This window comes from Olea europaea, chromosome 20, assembly GCF_002742605.1.
Source record: "Olea europaea var. sylvestris chromosome 20, O_europaea_v1, whole genome shotgun sequence".
In the NCBI taxonomy this organism is placed as follows: Eukaryota; Viridiplantae; Streptophyta; class Magnoliopsida; order Lamiales; family Oleaceae; genus Olea; species Olea europaea.
In genome coordinates, this window is record NC_036256.1 from 19391923 (window position 1) to 19410255 (window position 18333).

The window sequence follows — 18333 nt, forward strand, 5'->3', positions numbered from 1 at the left end:
CAGAATTTCTCTCCGGGTGGCGTACCCGTACTGCGAGCGGCGCACATTCTGCTGGCGCTTCTTGTAGACCAACGCGCCGACCCCAACGATACACGCGCTGGCGACAACTGCCACTGCCACACCAGCTTTCTGTCCGCTGTTCAACCCGCCGGAGGAGGAGTCCGGCTCCGACTCCACATTACTCGCATTTACCTCTGCGTCGCCTGCTACAGACGGTGCGGGTGCCGGAGTTGGAGACTTGTGAGGAGCAGAAGAATTGGTTAATGTCGGAGACAGCGCTGGAGAGAGACCTGATGGCGGAGGCCCCGGAGGGGGAGAAAGTGAGGCTGAAGGGGCAGGAGATGGCGATTGCAATGGTGTTGCAGGAGATAGGTCTGGTGGAGGCGAGAGTGCGTCGGCCGGAGGATGTTGAGATGAACTGGCGGAATTTTCCGGCGGATCTGCAGAGAACACTTTGTTTATACAGAAAACGAATGTGAAGAAGAGAACGAGAGTGAGAATTTGAATGTGAGTGTTAATTGAAGCCATTACTGATTTTCCGATGGTTTTCTGAAGATCTGAAAAGCAAAATTGAAGTAATTACTGATCAAATTCAGTTCTAGAAAGCTAGAGAAGTACAAAATCTAGATCAAGGTTACAATGACAATGATTATCAGAAGAAAATGCAAACTGTCGCGAGTGTTTGCACGATAGGAAGAGGATACAGAGGAAGAGAACGTGGTTGAGAATACTTTTGAAGGTTGGGTAGGATTGAGGCGTGATTAGGAAGGGGAATTTGTTTCTACTTGCTTGAGATAAAAGGAAAGTGAGTAAAAAGGGGAGGGAAAATGAGGAGGAAAATCGAATTTAGGGCTCGGATTTTTGCTTTTACTTCTCATAATAAGACAAAATATTTTTAAAAAATTATCTAAACAAATTCTTAATCATAGAAGTAACTTTTAACTTTTCAAAAGTCTTGTTAAAACGAGTGCTTAATGTCATTTTAACTTATAATTGAATTTTGCAAAAATGTTTAATTCGAACTGCAACCAACTCAATTTAATGTTCATTTTCTAACTAAACATTCTAAAAAGTGAATTAAACTATTTGTACAATGTTAGTTGACAAGCATTGTTGACAATGTCTAAGGTGGCGAAATTCAGACAAATGATTTTAAAAATAGTTTTTGACAATTCAAAAAATGGATAGATGTGATAATGCCAACAAAGATTGTCATCCACGATTGTACAAATACGATTGTACATATAGCATAATTGCTAAAAAGTAGAGGTAAAATTGAAATCTAATTTGCCTTAAACATGTTGCCCCAATTCCATTATTCTGAAATCTCACATTAACTACACATTCTCTTATAAAATAATTTTATACATAAATTCAAAATTTTTCCTTATTTTGTAAACACACATTCTACAAAAAATTACTATTTTTAAATACATTATCCCCAAAAAAGGGGGGCCCAAATGGAGGTTTTATAAATTGAGTCATGCTGTATGTACAATTCTTGTTGGCAGTACTGGTTGACATTATTCTACTTGACAATATAATATTCATCCATTTTAAAAATTACTTTTTACACTAAAGGTTCGAATTTTGACAACACATGATTGTCAAACTTTTTCATGATAGGTTTGCAAAAAAGGATTCATTGGGGATTATGCGTTCACTTGGGATGGGATAGAAGTTTGGCGTGGAAAGAGGAGGGAACATGGGAAGGAAACGTATCTCGAGGGAAAAAGGACTATAATTAGCGAGTAAAAGTTAAAAAACAAATCAAAAAATAAAATAAAATGAAATTCCTTCTTTCAGAAAGGGGGTGGAATTCAGAAAGGCGAAATCCATTGTGTTGTGACCCGCAATTGATTGGCACTGCAACTACGTAATGATTGATTTTGATTAAAATTTTGTTGGTGCAGTATTGCCTGTCTCTGCGGATGATGAAATCTCAATCGTTGGTCCACTATCTATTGAGTTTGAGCTGTTTGGCATTATTTTTGAGAAGTCAAAAGAAATTTTTGAAATTTAAAAATTGCTTTTAAATTCATTTAATTGATTTTATGAAAATGTATCTATTTAGAAGAGTTTTTGAAAATTAATGATCCAGTGTCACCATCTCTAAAAACACTTTCGAAATATGACTCTTTTAAAAAATTAGTTTTTAAACATAAATTAAAGTAGTTTTCTCGTAAAGCTATTCTATAGGAAGCAAAAGTCATGTCAACGTTCCTCCTTCCCTGTGATGGATAGGCTCTGAGATGGACATGGAACCCGAAGCATCGTACCCTACTATCCCAATTGAATTACCGACTCTCCAGCCTAAAACATCGTTATCAAGGTCAGTCTTCCACCCCTTCCCTGAAACGAAAGCCTCAATGCCCTTACCCACCTCACCTGCCTTTGGCTATATTGAGCTTTCTATTGGAGCTTTCCTCGTTCCTTTTATCAAACATAATGACGCGAATATGGTTTTAATGAGTTCTAATATGCAACGTCAAGCAACACTAGTATACTCCAGTTAAGAAAGAATGTCTTGCGCTTATGTTTGCAGTACAAAAGCTTTCAACATTTGCAGAGCTAACCCCTGAATTCCATCTCTTTAGTGAAAGAAAGAGATATTTATTTTGAACAGCCTTTAAGAGATTTAAGAGATAGGGGGTAACCTCTAGTGGTCTGCTGTGGCCACTTTCCCAATCACCTACTTTGTATGGTATGATCTAGTAGCTCGAAATCGGGCCAATAAGCTAGTCTTTTTCCTTGTTTGTAGGTTCCATTCCTGCGGGCACTAATCCAATTCAAATAGAGATTTTAACTAGTGAAGTAAAGAAAGACCTTATTTTATTTTTAAAGAATTGATAATCAAAAAATAGAAGAAAGGCGCATCTCTAGCCAAAGACCGGCATTCGCTTAACCAACTCATATACTAAACATATTTTTATGAGTAATGTTTTTCATCACTCACAGTGTTCAAATGATCTATATATTTAACGTGTTTGACTCCAATTACTTGAACAAAATTAATTTTTTGGATAGCAAAATTAAGGCTATAAATGATTAGTGCAAATAATAATGACTTCGTGGACATTTACCCATCAAATACCATCACCCATAAAGCAATTTTGCAGGTATAGAATGCATTTTACAAAATGCCAATAGATAAGACATAATAGGGGGGTTGGGGCATTTTTTGGCTTTTTTTTTTTTTTTTTTTTTTTTTTTTTTTATCAAAACATCGGATCTGCATAATGTGAAATTTCTGGTGCAATTCTGTAGAATAATTTTCTGTACAAATGGAATAAGTGTCACCCATAACTCGGTCAAAAGATCGTTTTGGCCCTTAATTATGATGCTAGGGGAAATATTTGCATTGATACTCGATAATGCATAACTGTTATGTGGGATCATGGCAAGAGCAAGAATGGTATTTGATAGAGGCATGATCGATAGCTAGTCAGGCTGACTTGCGACGAGAAATTTCTAGTTAATAATTCCCCATTTCAAAGTATCAAATTTTATAATATGATGAGTTTTCGGACCAAACAGGCTTAATTTATTTTGTAATTCATTACGTTTGAAGCAAAAAAATGTTAAGACAATACTTCAGCTCCCGTTTGCCCCCATTCCTTTTCTCTTCTCAATCATTTTTCCTTCAAATCGTTAAAGACAAATCTGACATGTTATAAATTGGTGAACTTTCTATTATTAGAGGAACGTGGCATACGATAACCGGCCACCACATCAGAACATTCTAGAATTGCATGTTTCTAAGATGGATAATTAACGTTATATTTAAACGGAAGTGACGTCCAACTCAACTCAAATTATTACTTATATATTTTTCCATAATAATAAGGGAAATCCCATTATTAAATTTTGATGAGTAAAATTCCCAAATAATAATAATAATAATAATAAATTAGTCTCTGCTTCAGATTCTCCATCTCTATTTCACTATCTTCTCTTGTATCTACCTGTAGCCTGGCTGGGGACAAAATAGTACATCGTTCTATTACAATATAATATTCAAAGTTCATCCTTTACATCACTGCTGGAGCTCTTAATGCCTCGTTTGCCATTAGAATCCTCAGATGCTGGAGACGAAGTTGGTTTCTCGAGCTTGGAAGGGATCGCAGCGTGTTTCTTGAGGAATTTGTAGAATGCAACAACTGTTCTATCCGCGTCAACAGTAATCTACCATGCAATTTAAAAAAAAAAAAAATGAGGAACCGTCGAATTATAATTTTGGAAGCGGAGAGTAGAACAATCCAAATGAACCAAAAACATTGAAAATCCAGAATGAAGTTTTCAAGCACTACTCACAGGTTCGAAACTCTTGTTTCCAGCTGGGAAGAAGAGAATAGAAGGGAATCCATCGGCCTACAAAAAAAGTGTAAACAATTTTCTATTAAGGAAAGGTCTCTTCGACTATAATCCTGTTCCGATAAAGAAAGAAAGCTAAAAGAAACAAAAAGTTTCTTAAACATGCTCTATTTTCGATCATAGTAAGAATACTGTTTGAAAAGGAATCAGTGGATATCTTGGGGCCCGAGGAAAATTTGCATGATGATACCTTGGCCCTGGGGTGTTCATTTGTGGTTCCGTCCATTTTGGCTATAACAAGAGATTCAATGCCATGCAAGTGCTTGGTGAGCTTCTTGTAAGTTGGTTCAAGAGCTTGGCAATGGCCACACCATGGAGCATAAATCTGAACAAGAATTTATAACCCAACATTAGGAAAGGACCTCAGAAGAATATCCAAAAGGAAAATTGTAGCTTCCAAATTTTTACTAATCCTAATTATACCTCAAGAAGAACATCTTTAGACCCATCCAAAACAATTTCATCAAAGTTATTCCTGATGACAGTTTTTACATCGCCATCATCACTGTGACAAAAAAGATTAAAGGAAAAAAATGATCAGCACTATCAAATGATAGATTGATCACCCACGAAAGATGTACGACTTACACTCTCGGGAATTGGATCAGACTTATAGAATGGTTTGAGCTTGTCTTGTAGGAAATCCTCTCCAAATGCCTAATAAAGAAGAAATAATCAGAAACCACAAATTTTCAACAAGAATGATGCACCGCTCAAATTTGTTGCGAGTAAGAAAAGGTGAGTAAAGGAAAAAAAAAATAAAAAAAAATATCTCTGATAACTCAACAGATGAAGGAATGTTGAGCCAATAATGGAATGAAAGCAGCAGTTTAGAGTTACAACCTTAATTTTATCAAAAGTGACTTCCCCATCAAAAACATATTTCTCAGGATCATCATTTCCTGTGTACCCCAGAACGTATAAGAAGAAAATCGGCAGCTTAACATCTCATTGTACCGTAAATTAAAAGACCTATTGTTCAAGCAACAGTGGAAATGTAGAGAAACTGCAGCAAGCATTGAGAAATGTTACTTTTGAAGCATCTCCAGTTACTCCAAAATAATCTGCTACGGGCTTTCCAACATCTTCATTGTCCATTTCCACGTGTACAAATAAAAGCTGCATCATGTTGGAAAAATGTGTTGTAACAGAGAAAAAATTTTATTCCCACAGAAGAAAATGGATAAGCCTAACAAAAATTTAGCCTCCTTTAGGCAAATTTATAAATGGTTTATGAAGAGAGCTAGTAGTGGGCCGACAAAATTTGTGGATAATAATAAATAGTAGTTATCAACGTGTTTGAAATTAATGATTGACTTTGATTGGAATTATAAACCATTTATAAATTTATATCGAAACGGAGGCTCAATGTTTACATTCAGGTTGTGCTTTTTTCGCTCCTCTATCATTTTTATCCATTCACATGCTAGGAAGATCAGCTTTCATCAATAAAAGTTAAAAGCCTTGCTTCTTCAGTGTTTGAGAAGAAAAAGGATAAACTGAGACGCATTTGCGGTGAAACACTAAAAACATATTAAGAAACAATAATAGTTCAGAGTCGATTAAAGATAGTAAAAATGGTTATATATGCTGAACAAAAAATTAAGATTGTATTACTACATTAAGGGGGCTGCTAGATGCAATAATGAAAAAGATACGGGAACTCTTGATGCAAAACTTAAGGATAAGGTAAAACTAAAATCAAACAGAACAAGGCAAGTAAAAATGGTAAAAGAGAATCCATCCCAAATAAGTATGATACAAGGCTTTTTTGACCTCTTGAGGATTTGAAAAAATCACTTGTGATATCTCAGATTCTCAGAAACTCCAACATGAAGTAGGGGATTTAATAGACTTCACGATGAATTCCTTTAACCTTTACCTTTTTCAACTGTGGAATTTCAGCAGCCATCTAGGAAAAAGATGTTTGTCATCTCTCAAAGATTTACTTAGTGGAGCATAACATCTCTTAATTGCAAATATCTGGAATTACATTAAGTATTGGGACTTGTTTTGGGCATACAAGTCAACCTTGTGCTTGAAGGGAAGGAGAGAGAGTGTGTGTGACTTCAACTGGTCTTCAGCAATATTGAGATTTAATAGAAGAAATGGATGTTTTGAGATTTTCAATTAACCGAGCAAGGGAAACATTGATATCCTCATAGCAAGCAATTTCACCAATGGTGAAAATGTTGAAGGCACTATAACACAAACTTCGGACTCTTCTATTTTCTTTTATAAGTATGTTTACATTGACTTCTTATGAAAGCATCTCTAAATTGACAAGTACACCATCAACTTTAACTCTTTAGAAATTTGCAATACCTTTCCCTTGAAAAGTTTTGCAGCTTCTTGGAATGCTGGAACAACCTTGTCCAAATCTTTTGATGTGGTAAACAGCAACAGCTGAGAATAGAAAGCATAAAGGACAAAGTAAAATCCTCCATAAAAAGCTCTCAATTTTTTTATTTTTTAATTTTTTTAAAGTCCTCCATAAGAAAACTGTCTTCATAATTACTAGTAGCAGTTATTTTTATGAAGTGGTCAAAGCTAATTGAACAGCTCATAGCAATACCTGTTTCTTAATTGGGCTCTCAAAAATCAAAGGTGCACTTTCTCTGGTAAAAGTGGTAACTAGAGGAAGCTTGTTGGCAAAAACAAACTTAGCTATCGAGGACTTTGTGAACTGCCCAACTGAACAATTCACGAGCATAAATTAGAGAGGGAAAGAAGGGGTCTGGGGAAAAGCAGGGTGTTTAACACTGGGTTCCATGTGAAACATCTTTCCCACATTTGGGTTTGCAGTTTGGTAAAAATCAACATCATCATCAAGCTTTGATGCAGCATCGAGCTCCTCGCTCTCAGGGCCCTGTATTTGTTAAGAACAACACCCAGTTTCAAAATATAGATGACGGTCCACTTAAAAGTCTTGCAAAATGCCAGTGTAATGAAATAGCATCCCATATTACTTTGAAAGAGTTGAAACATATTCACATATTCTTACATAATAAAAGAACTGATGGTCGTTGCCTTAAATAACAAAATTAGATATTATATTTATACAAGTCAATAAAGTATGCCTCACTACCGAGAGGATGACATGTATCAGAGACCTTTTTATTTTTTGATAGGTATCAGAGACCTTTTTATTCAATACACAATATATCAGCTGCAGAAGAATAGAAGAAAAGTAACAGCTCGTGAGTAACTTTGAGAAGATAAAAAACCCAAAGACCAACACCCAGTAGAAGGAAAGTGAGTCACTATCATGGGGACTATTTTCTAACATGCGATATATTCCTCCAGTCAAATTTGACTAATAGAATTCTAGAAGGAGAGAAGGATTACAAATGGGTCAGATACATACATGACATCTGATTGTCACAGTAGAGCAGCACCATCTACGCTTTGTAAACATGATTTAGCTTAGGAATAAATTATCAACGTTATTACGACAGAAGAACTTTGGAGTCTACATGACCAGAATGTCACGATTCAGTGATTATCTGTCATATCAATTAAATACATCATCAAAGAAAAGGCTAGAGCAAGTGAACACATACGGCTAATGAATCGAGGAACCCAAAACAACTTTACTCTCAGAAGTTAATGTGCGCTCTACATCCTCTGTTGTGGTGATGTTGGATATCCCGGGTCAAATTTTCTTCTTAATCCAGGTCATAATGGCATCCCTGCATAAAAATAAATTGCCTTATCAAAATAAATATATAAAACATGGGAACTCTAAATAGATAACTAGAACAATATTTATTTTGCTTGGCTAGAGAAATCATAAAACCCCAATCTGAAAGACAAAAGAAACCAAAAAGAAGTTTCATAGTATTTGGGCTATGAATTTTTTCCGATTCTTAGAAGTAAAACAACTCTGAACTCAGAAAATCACCCCGAGTTGTATGGCAATATGGCATTTCTCTGAACAGGCCATCTTGATAAATAGGTGGTGGTTTCTAAGAAGTATGTCACCTCTCACAATTAATATGCTAGCTCAGGAGATATTGACCTTGAAAAGCTACTCGAGAGATGAATTTCATGCCCTCACATCAAAAGTACATTTTAGTGCATGTCAAGTTAAAAATGGAGCTATACTAACTGACAGGCAAGTAACAGAGACTCCGACACTCAGCAAAAAAGGCCAATATATTTTTATACAGCAACCATATTGACTGGCATTATATTCCTCAATCATATGAGACAAGGTTTTTTTATCATTTTTTTTATTTTTATTTATTTATTTATTTTAACTAACCAATATAGGTTTTATAATCTGATCAGCAGAGAAAACTCGTTTCAGCCCTCACCTCAATGCAGAAAGACAAAGCAAAATCCGAATCCCTTCGTTCATTTTAATAAGAAAATTTTAAAGCTAAAATCTTTACCCAATTCTATCTACGTATTCAAACCTTGAGTTTGGAATTTCTGATCTAACTCCAAAGTTCTCAATTTGATGCTGAAAAACTGCAAATCTTTCGTAATTCTTTCTCTACAATATCCTAGAGCTGATATACCCCAATTTGAGCACTCACTTTTACCATCATTTACACATAGAAGTCTGTAAAGAAAAAAAAAATGGAGGTGAAATGGGGAACTCACATCGTTTGTTGACCAGAATAAGGTTTATGTTGGGGTTGACACCAATGCTCTCTGATATGTAACAGTAAAATTTCACCCTTTCTTCATGAGATTAAACAAATGATAGCAACTCTAGTCTGGATACAAACTTGCTGATATGCAGAGAAAATAATCAATATCAAGACACCGAGATTTTTATGTGGAAAATGAGAAAAACCAAAGGCCTCTACTATCAACGAATAATGAGATACACAATTCTCTCTACAGCAACTTCTAGAGGCTAACAAATATGGTATCATACAAATACTCAAGATTGTAATCTTGGTTAGCAAATAACTCCTCACCCTACAGGTGGATTACAAGAAAGAGAAAGATACCACCAAAAAAAAAACTCCAAGCGACTGCGATAAACAATGTGTCAGCACCAGGAAGAACTTTGATGACTCTCTTTCAAGTTCACTGCTGGTTTCTTTCTTTAATCTCTGCCCTTTTTCTGAAATCTACTCAGACCGCTCACCACGGACAAAGGGTTTTCACACGTTATTGTCCAATACCATAGTTGGAAATACACGTTGTTCCAATAGAAGGAACTAGACGAATAACTGGGCTGATCATTGTAGCCCATTGGGCCCAACTTGCACATCTAAAAAATAAATTGTTCGGTCTTCCCAAATTGGAGGGACCCACTAACAAATCTCCCCCTCACAACAATGTAGGGAACTCCACCAAGCCAGCTTTCTGTCTACAGGTTTCAAGCTTCTCCACGGACAAAGGTTTTGTCATCATATCTGACCCATTATCATCAGTATGAATTTTATCAATGTGAAACAACTTCATCCATAATCTGTACCCAAACTCTTCATGTACATAACCCAGGAAGATGCACTGCTTGGCCTTGCTATCAAGCTTTGATCTCTCATCTCTTGGAACATGAATAAATGTCCTACAACCAAACACTCTCAAGTGCTTCAATGAAACTTCTTTCCCAGTCCACACACTATCTGGAATATCACCATCCAAAGGAACCAACGGAGAAAGGTTGATGAGATCAACAACTGTCCTCATTGCCTCGGCCCAAAATGACTTGGGCAATTTTGCATGAGAAAGCATGCACCTGACTTTTTCACATATAGTTCTGTTCATTCTCTCTGCCAAACCATTATGTTGCGGTTGCTTGGGAACTGTTTTCTCAAGCCTGATTCCATGAGTTTGACAATACTCTTCAAATGGCCCTCTGTATTCACCACCATTGTCTGCTCTAACAGTTTTAAGTGTTCTTCCCGTTTCTCTTTCTACTTTCACATGGAAATCTCTGAAAACACTTGGCACCTGATCTTTTCCTTTTAAAGGAAAAGCCCATACCTTTCTTGAATGATCATCAATAAAAGTCACGTAATAAAGTGCACCACCAAGACTTCTAGTACTCACCATGCACACATCAGTATGAATCAGATCAAGAATATCACTCTTCCTAGATGGAGGATGACTATGGAATGCGACTCTAGATTGTTTACCAACAAGACAGTGAGTACATGGTGATAGAGTCATACTTTTCTCGTTATATAATAATTTTCTCTTGGCAAGAATCTGAAGTCCTTTCTCACTTATATGACCAAGCCTCTTGTGCCATAGCTCTCTGGAAGTCTCTCTCTCTACCACATTTGCATCTCCTCTGACTAGTTGTGCAGTTGTCCCGTAGAGTGTATTAATCTTCTTTCCCTTGGCTAGTACAAGATTACCTTTCGTGAGCTTCCATTTTCCATCTCCCAGATAGTTGTGGTAGCCTTCTTCATCCAATCGGCCAATGGACATTAGATTAAAACACATATCAGGAACATGTCTAACATTTTTCAGAAGTAAACTACATCCCGTGTTTGTTTCAAGCTCTACATCTCCCACGCCCACAATCTGACATTTTGCTTCATTTCCCATCCTCACCCAGCCAAAACTGCCATTGGTATAGGAAGAGAAGAAATCTCTACATGGTGTAATGTGAAACGAAGTTGCAGTATCAATTACCCAGGTAGAATCCTGGCATGTAAGGTTAACACACACATCATCACAAGCAATAAATATCTCACCACTGGATGCAATTGCTCCTGTGTTTTTTTCTTCTTTATGAGATTCTTCCTTTTGCTTAGACTGTTCCCTCTCGTATATTCTGCACTCTTTCTTGTAGTGCCCTAGCTGGTTACAATAGTAACATTTTATACCACTTCTGGACTTTGACCTTTTTCTTGGCTTATCACGATTGCCATCACTATGTGGTTTTCTGCTTTTGCTTCTCCCCTGCTTTTCTGTAACAAGTGCCTCTTTCTGAGAAGTAGTACCTTGTTCTTTTCTTCTTGCCTCTTCATTAAACATACTATCCTTCACCATTTCCATGGTAATCTTACCCTCTAGAGCTAAATTACTGAGTGATACAACTAAGGTTTCCCAGCTATCTGACAAGGAACTCAATAACAACAAAGCTTGTACTTCATCCCCACGCTCAAGCTTCATAGTAGACAGCTCATTCAACAACTCTTGTAAACTACTCAGATGCTCAGCTACACTACTTCCATCCCTATACTTCAAGTTCACCAGCCTTCTTATCATAAAGGCTTTGTTCTGTGCGATACACAAACTCTCTAACTTCTGCCAAAGGCTGAATGCATCAACCTCTTTGGCTACATGATGAAAGACACTCTGATCAACCCATTGTCTAATCTGACCAACGGCTTTCCTGTTCAATCTCTTCCAATCATCTTCGCCTTTATTGTCTGGTTTAACACCTTTCAACTCAATGGGTCCAAACAGCTCTTTGCAGTACAGAATATCTTCCATCCTAGTCTTCCAAATTGAATAATTTGAAGAAGTGAGTTTGATCATGCTACTAGTTGACTCATCAATTTTATCAACACAAAAACTCACTACCAAAAACCTGAAGCTTTGATAATACTTTGTCGGGGTTGACACCAATACTCTCTAATATGCAACAGTAAAATTTCACCCTTTCTTCGTGAGATTAAACAGATGATAGCAACTCTAGTCTGGATACAAACTTGCTGATATGCAGAGAAAAAAATCAATATCAAGACACCGAGATTTTTATGTGGAAAACGAGAAAAACCACAGACCTCCACTATCAACAAAAAATGAGATAAACAATTCTCTCTGGAGCAATTTCTAGAGGCTGACAAATATGGTATCATACAAATACTCAAGATTGTAATCTTGGCTAGCAAATAACTCCTCACCCTAGGATTACAAGGAAGAGAAAGATACCACCAAAATCTCCAAGCAACTACGATAAACAATCTGTCAGCACCAGGAAGAACTTTGATGACTCTCTTTCTAGTTGACTGCTGGTTTCTTTCTTTAATCTCTGCTCTTTTTTTCAAATCTGCTCACACCGCTCACACTTTGAAGAACAAGGGTTTTCACACTTTATGGTCCAATACCATAGTCGGAAATACACGTTGGTCCGGAACCAGAAGAATAACTGGGCTGATCATAGTAGCCCATTGGGCCCAACTTGCACTTCTAAAATATAAATTGTCTGGTCTCCCCCACATTGGAGGGACCCACTAACAGTTTATGTTCCCCATCGACAAAGATTTATACAGTAGGAAACCCCTGAACTTCATACTTCTCCGCCAGTTCATTCTCCTCCGTGTCATCCACCTTCGAGAGTTTCACATTCTCCGCGTTCAGCTCAGCAGCCGCGTTCCCGGGGCCAGGGCCTTGCAATGACCGCACCACGGCGGATAGAATTCACCATCACGTACTTATTTTAATCGACAAAATCACTAAAATTCCCGTCCGTCAAAACGTAGACGTCCTTCTCATCAATTTTGGCCATCTCGTCGTCGTCCTCCTCGTGACCAAAGCTCGACGGGGCCTCGAAATCGTCGTAATTCTCGAATTCTTCATCTTCATCATCAGAGTATTCGGCGTTAGAGTGAGGGTATTTCAACTCAGAGGAGATGTCGGTTTCGTCATCTTCGAGGGAACTCAGGTTTTCCTCGTCGTCGGTGGCGGAGTAGAGAGGAGAGCGAACAGGGAGAGGCGAGCATGAGAAGAAGAATGAGTCGACTCGGCATTTTTGGTTTGAGTGGTATGTTTGACTCGGATCGGAATAGGGGATTGATTGAGATCTGACTGACTATGATTTCGGTTTTATGGAGATGGAGGAAGAAAGCGAATTGACTTTTTGCTGCTTGTATCATAAACTAATATATAGTACATTTTGCCCCTTCTAATATCAATTAAAATCAGATTTTTAGTAAATTTTGGTAAAAGAAATAATAGAATATATGATTGAAAATAAAATTTTTAAAAGGTAAATTTTAAGAAATGAGACCAAACGGAAATTTTAAATATGTGATCCAATAATTATCAATAGGAATCATTGGTCCAATAATCAAATCATGATTTTGTTACTCGATGGTTTATTCATGTTAATGGCTGAACCAAACTTGATCACTATGGTCAGATGGAGACAAAATCAAAAGATTAGAAGAAATTTTGGGGATGAAAGAATCCAACAAGAGTGAAACTATGGAGGGCTACGATAGAACGAGCCAATTTTTTTGGGACCATTCTTGGGGTATATAATGGACACCATAATGATGTCCATAATCCCAAGGTGGCGCCTCCCCATTGGAGGAGGCACCGAGCCCACAGGCACCCCCTCCAATAAGGGGGCGCCATCTCGACATTATGAACACCATTATGGTATCCATTATGTACACTTAGAATATTTCATTTTTTTCCTATATCTATTATATTATTTATGGTCCATCAATGAGAAGAGCTGACTCACGAGCCGAAATATTAGGCTTGAGCTCAAATCGGGTAAAATATCCGAACTTTTTTACGGGTCCGAGCTGGGTCGAGCAAAAGCTTGGCAAAAAAAAAAAAAAAAAATTAGGCTCGATTCCGAGCCGGGCTAGGTTTTGGATATATATATATATATAAAAGGCAGCACCTGCTGTCTATTTTCTGGCAGCAACAAGCTGCCTTTAAATTTTTTTTAATTAAATATGCTCGGTTGTCCCGAACTGGTGAGCCACAAGGGCTGGTTTGGAATTTGCTCGGCACCTAAAAGTGGGGCTTGACCCAAGTCCCGATCAAGGCGGGTTTGAACTTTTTTCGAGCTGAGCTACTGGCAGCTTGAGTCGACGAGCCCGATTGTCATCCCTAGGTCCATCGATCTATTGTGATTGCCCAAGTAGGATTACAGACTATAATGCTCTATTTTAAAAGTTAAAGACTAACTTGCCATAGAAGTCATAGGCTGGGGACCAATAATTTATAAGAAGAAAAAAGAAAAAGATAAAAATATTTTATTCCACTGCTTCCTTTCCCTTTTTCCGTACCCTTAAAAAAATCCACCAGTTTTCTCATTTTCTGCATCACGAAATTTGTTCCCTGATAGAAAATTCGATTCAATCCATGATCAGCGTTCTAGCTCAGGTCCTCGCAAATGAAATCATATACATATTTATGTATCATATAATATATGTATATATTTATATGTTTATGTTTGCAGGAGCGTCTGCTGGGCGCGGCACTGGGGAGCATATTAACGGGAGTTGTGATTTTTGAGCAACGGAAGAGCATTTATGAATCCATTTCTCGGACTCAATCACAGGTTTTTTTTTTCTTTTTTTTTTTCCGCGATTATTGTTATAATCAAGCTTATCCTTGAAACCTAAAATTCATAATTAAAATTATTATTGTTATCCTTTGGTCGGTTTGCTATTTTTCATCACTGATGACCATCATCGTGTTTAGATGGCATTGAGTTAGAGTAATAGGCTCCATGTCCCAGTATTTAATTTGACATACCACTGTTACCACATAGGGTGATGATCCATCAGAATTATTCTTTTTTTTACAGTCGGTGTTCAAGGTACATCGTGTTTCAGTAATTTTGTATTTAGCTGAAATTTATGACAACTTTGGATGGGTATTAATTACTGTAGTTTTGGGGTTTATGTTGTTGATATCTGTTTCAGTCTGGAAATTGTCGTGACTGAAAATGAATGCATTGATAAAGAAGTTGGCGTTAAATTTGCCAAATTAGTCTTGATTCTTGTGTTGAACGCATTTAAAAGTTGAGCAAGCTTTTTGCACTTGTAAGGACTTGATTGGAGATTAAATCAGTGTATAATTACTGGAGACAATTGTTTAATGATTTATAATCTCCTCTTAAAACCAAAGAAGATTAATGTAACTATTAATACCTGCAAATTTTGCAACTAACTCTGTACATTTCAATTTTCAACGGAATTGTAAAGCCTTATAAGTGCGCTAGTATTATGAATAAAAAGGTCAAATAAATCCAAAATTTCTCATGTCTGTTGTAAGAACAGCAGCTATTACTCGTGTACCATGAATTCAGACTCGAGCTACTCTATAGTGGAAGAAATAATAAAATATATTGTTTCTAGATAGCTCAATTGGTCAAATTCGAAACAATTGTCTCCTAAGTCCTAATGAACGAAAGAAGCACTTAAGTAATGAATATTGTTGAGATTTTGTATGAAGATTGAGTTGTTAACATTATGACTTTCAGAGTAAAATTCCACAAGATTGTAAATTAAGGAGTTGTAAAAAATTTTAGATAATGCATTGTCTTTGAAGTTTCGCGATGTCATTGAAAGATGCCGTTTGAAGTTTTAGCTTCTTTTCATGTCTTCCTGTCAGAATAACACCCCCCCCCCCCCCCCCCTTAGCTTCTTTTCAAGTCTTCCTATCAGAACAATCTTTTTTTTTCGGCGTGTAAAGCAGAACGAGGTATATACAATTTTATGTTGATTCTTAATCTGCCATCCTTTCCTATGAGGAAGTATGTTACAACTCTGAAGAATGAGTGTTTTCATGGCACATTAACGAAAAACAATAGTGCTAACAGAAGAAAATAACAGAACTGACTAAGAAATGAGTGAGCAACGTAAATGTAAAATATTTTCAACCCATTTTAGAAGTAATCCCATAGTTGACCCCCACAATGGATTTAATTTTCTTGCAACACAATAATGAAAGATTCAGGGGAGAAATACATTTAGATTCACATTCATGCACACACAAAAAGGATCAAAATACGATTTTACCATTCTTAGACAAGTATTATCACCAGTATTTAAGTTCGATTGCTAACTGGAAAATACTGTAACTCGTGCTCAAATGTTTGTATGACCCAACATAAGAGATCAGAATGCCTAAAAAACAAAGTAACAAAAGACAAGGTACTTCTTTAATGTGTTGGCATAAGTTTTGAGTCTCGGAGATGGCTATGAAATATATTCTGTTTTACACCATATTTTCTATTGTTTTTCAATGGGCAGCACCTTTTGAGAGTTGAAGTTAGAGGTAATCAGTAAAGTGAGAGTTGTAACTGATCTTGAGAACCCACTTGTGCATATGGTGTTGCCAATCTACCTTATCTTTTAGGTTTCCGTTGTGAATGCTTCTGATTCTAGTTAATGTTTTCACTTTAAAATGTTGAAAGCATTGGTTCAGCGTTTCCTGAATACATCTCATACGGTCTTAGTTTTGGTTTGTGAATGTAACAAGGTGTCTCGAAACGTATTATAACATCATCCTATTGAAAGCAATTCTTGCTTATTTAATGGATTACAATTGGGGCCAACTTGATGTGTGTATTTATTTATATGAAATGTGAAACTTTGCCTATGTTTGGCCCCCATTTTTCAATACTCGTTTTCAACCACACATTCTCCGACAAAATAATTTTACACGTAAATCCAAAATTTTTCCTTACTTTTTAATCACACATTCTCCGACAAAACATTATTCTAGAATACATTTTAGCACAAAAATGGGGCTCAAACAAGGGCTTTATTTTCCTTTCCTGAAAGCAGCATCTTAGAATGAAATGTCCAATGATTAATGTGAAGAGGGAAAATAGGAATACGTTTAGTATAATATTTTAATATTTGTAACATCTTAGGAGAAAATATTATAAAAGATAATGGAGGAAGAGAAAAGAGTAGTTGTGGTTAACAAAATACCTCAGGAAAAATATATAGGGCATGATATTCCTTATTATGGCTGCACCAATCCCATTGAGTCCAATGTTAACCAGAGAGGGGAGAGAAGGTGCATGAAGTCCCACGAGCCCATTTCAAGCTACTTAAAATATTCTGTTTGCCTTTTTTACTGTGAGATTCATTTTATTATTTCTATATGACTAGAACTTTCTGTTCGACATTTTGTAGCCACACGAGCCTATCTTTGGAAGAAGGTCTCGTCAAGAGCTTGCTCGCATATGGAACAAAGCAGTGGACAAGACATTGGGACCTGTTATTCAGTCTCTTAGTTCACGTGGATGGTAGAAATATTGGGCATAATATAATTATGACCTCTTTATGAAAATCAATTTCGTTTTTGAGGCCCTTACCAATAGTCTCTCCATTTGTTTCTCTGTAATTTCATAACATCAAGGCCAAAGTACTTCGTAGTGGATACTGGGAATATCCTGTTTCAAAAAGAAAAAATAGGTCTGTCTGTTGTCCATTGTTGATGTCATGCTTTATACAGTACTGTACAATGCAATATTCTTGAAATACCTACCTTTTTCCTTCGGCATCTATTTTCAGCTCTTGCTTATATAATTGATCTTTTTTGTTTTTCCTCATTTATATTCTCAATTCGAGTGTTGCAGTAGAATGAATGATGATGCATATACATTCTGATTTTTTGATGTGGGTCGTTCCAGTTCACATTTCAGGCTGTCATCATTCTACGTTGAACCTTCGATTTTTCTCCGAACTCGTGCATACTTGTAAACATGAATAATAGCTTGAATTTCATCTACAGATTGTCGAAAATCTGTCATAATTGATAAATTGCATTCACTGATGCTTCTTATGGGGTACTTTGGTATGTTAGATTGGATATGATTGAACATGATTAAGAAAGATAGTTATGTCCGTATGGTTCAATGTACCAAAGATATCGTAGTTGTGTGGTTTCTCTCACACCTTCTCATATCAACAGAACCTTATACCACTGTGGCGGCAATTTTTTATTCGTTTCCTTGCTAGTTTTAGAAATTATAAAGGATATGTATATCCTTATTATTAATCTGATATTGTACCTCTCCAAATGTACCATGAGTGTCGTTAAATTACACATTTTCAAGTATGTCGGAAAAATTTTCAATGTATCCAAGCAAAATTTAGTATAATACATATTGCTTTTTCTTTAGTCCAGCCTTATCTATTTTTTATTTTTTATTTTTTATTTATCTCTAAACCCTGCATTCACCCTTGAACCAGTAATGTGTTCGACTGCGCTTAAAATAACTCCTCCGTTAAGACTTTGTTTTTAGAAAAGCAAGTTTTGTTAGTATAA

At 36.5% G+C, this 18333-nt stretch overlaps 3 protein-coding genes and 1 pseudogene across 3 annotated transcripts in view; 1 reads left to right on the forward strand and 3 right to left on the reverse strand.

The window, feature by feature from the left end:
- Positions 1–3996, reverse strand: part of LOC111369163 (proline-rich receptor-like protein kinase PERK12) — a 4303-nt gene extending 307 nt beyond the window's left edge. Inside the window, exons 1-2 of the mRNA XM_022990642.1 lie at positions 3966–3996; positions 26–557 (exon numbers count right to left, since the gene is read on the reverse strand). Coding sequence (XP_022846410.1) covers positions 26–557; positions 3966–3996 — 563 coding nt within the window. The remainder of the gene's footprint in view (positions 1–25; positions 558–3965) is intronic.
- Positions 3862–7102, reverse strand: LOC111369932 (protein disulfide isomerase-like 1-4). Its single transcript, XM_022991666.1, has 9 exons — positions 6950–7102; positions 6700–6780; positions 5407–5493; positions 5218–5276; positions 4963–5031; positions 4798–4879; positions 4565–4699; positions 4315–4371; positions 3862–4185 (listed from the first exon to the last, which is right to left on the reverse strand). The coding sequence occupies exons 1-9, from the start codon at positions 7085–7087 to the stop codon at positions 4018–4020; spliced, it is 876 nt and encodes a 291-aa protein (XP_022847434.1). The 5' UTR covers positions 7088–7102; the 3' UTR covers positions 3862–4017.
- A 5438-nt stretch (positions 7103–12540) lies between these two features.
- LOC111369164 lies at positions 12541–13667 on the reverse strand (annotated as a pseudogene).
- Positions 13668–14314: 647 nt separating this feature from the next.
- LOC111369934 lies at positions 14315–17569 on the forward strand. Its single transcript, XM_022991668.1, has 3 exons — positions 14315–14424; positions 14501–14602; positions 17196–17569. Exons 1-3 carry the CDS (start codon positions 14404–14406, stop codon positions 17310–17312), a joined length of 240 nt encoding a protein of 79 aa, XP_022847436.1. The 5' UTR covers positions 14315–14403; the 3' UTR covers positions 17313–17569.
- Positions 17570–18333: the final 764 nt, after the last annotated feature.

Excerpts from the sequence above, each read along its gene's own strand:
- LOC111369934 (XM_022991668.1), top strand. The coding sequence starts at position 14,404 with ATGATCAGCGTTCTAGCTCAG. Across the intron at positions 14,425-14,500 it reads TGATCAGCGTTCTAGCTCAG|GAGCGTCTGCTGGGCGCGGC; the intron begins GTCCTCGCAAAT and ends TTATGTTTGCAG. Across the intron at positions 14,603-17,195 it reads TTTCTCGGACTCAATCACAG|CCACACGAGCCTATCTTTGG; the intron begins GTTTTTTTTTTC and ends GACATTTTGTAG.
- LOC111369932 (XM_022991666.1), bottom strand. The coding sequence starts at position 7,087 with ATGCTCGTGAATTGTTCAGTTGGGCAGTTCACAAAGTCCTCGATAGCT. Across the intron at positions 5,494-6,699 it reads CAAAACTTTTCAAGGGAAAG|CTTTTATTTGTACACGTGGA; the intron begins GTATTGCAAATT and ends AACATGATGCAG. Across the intron at positions 4,700-4,797 it reads CTAAAGATGTTCTTCTTGAG|ATTTATGCTCCATGGTGTGG; the intron begins GTATAATTAGGA and ends ATTCTTGTTCAG.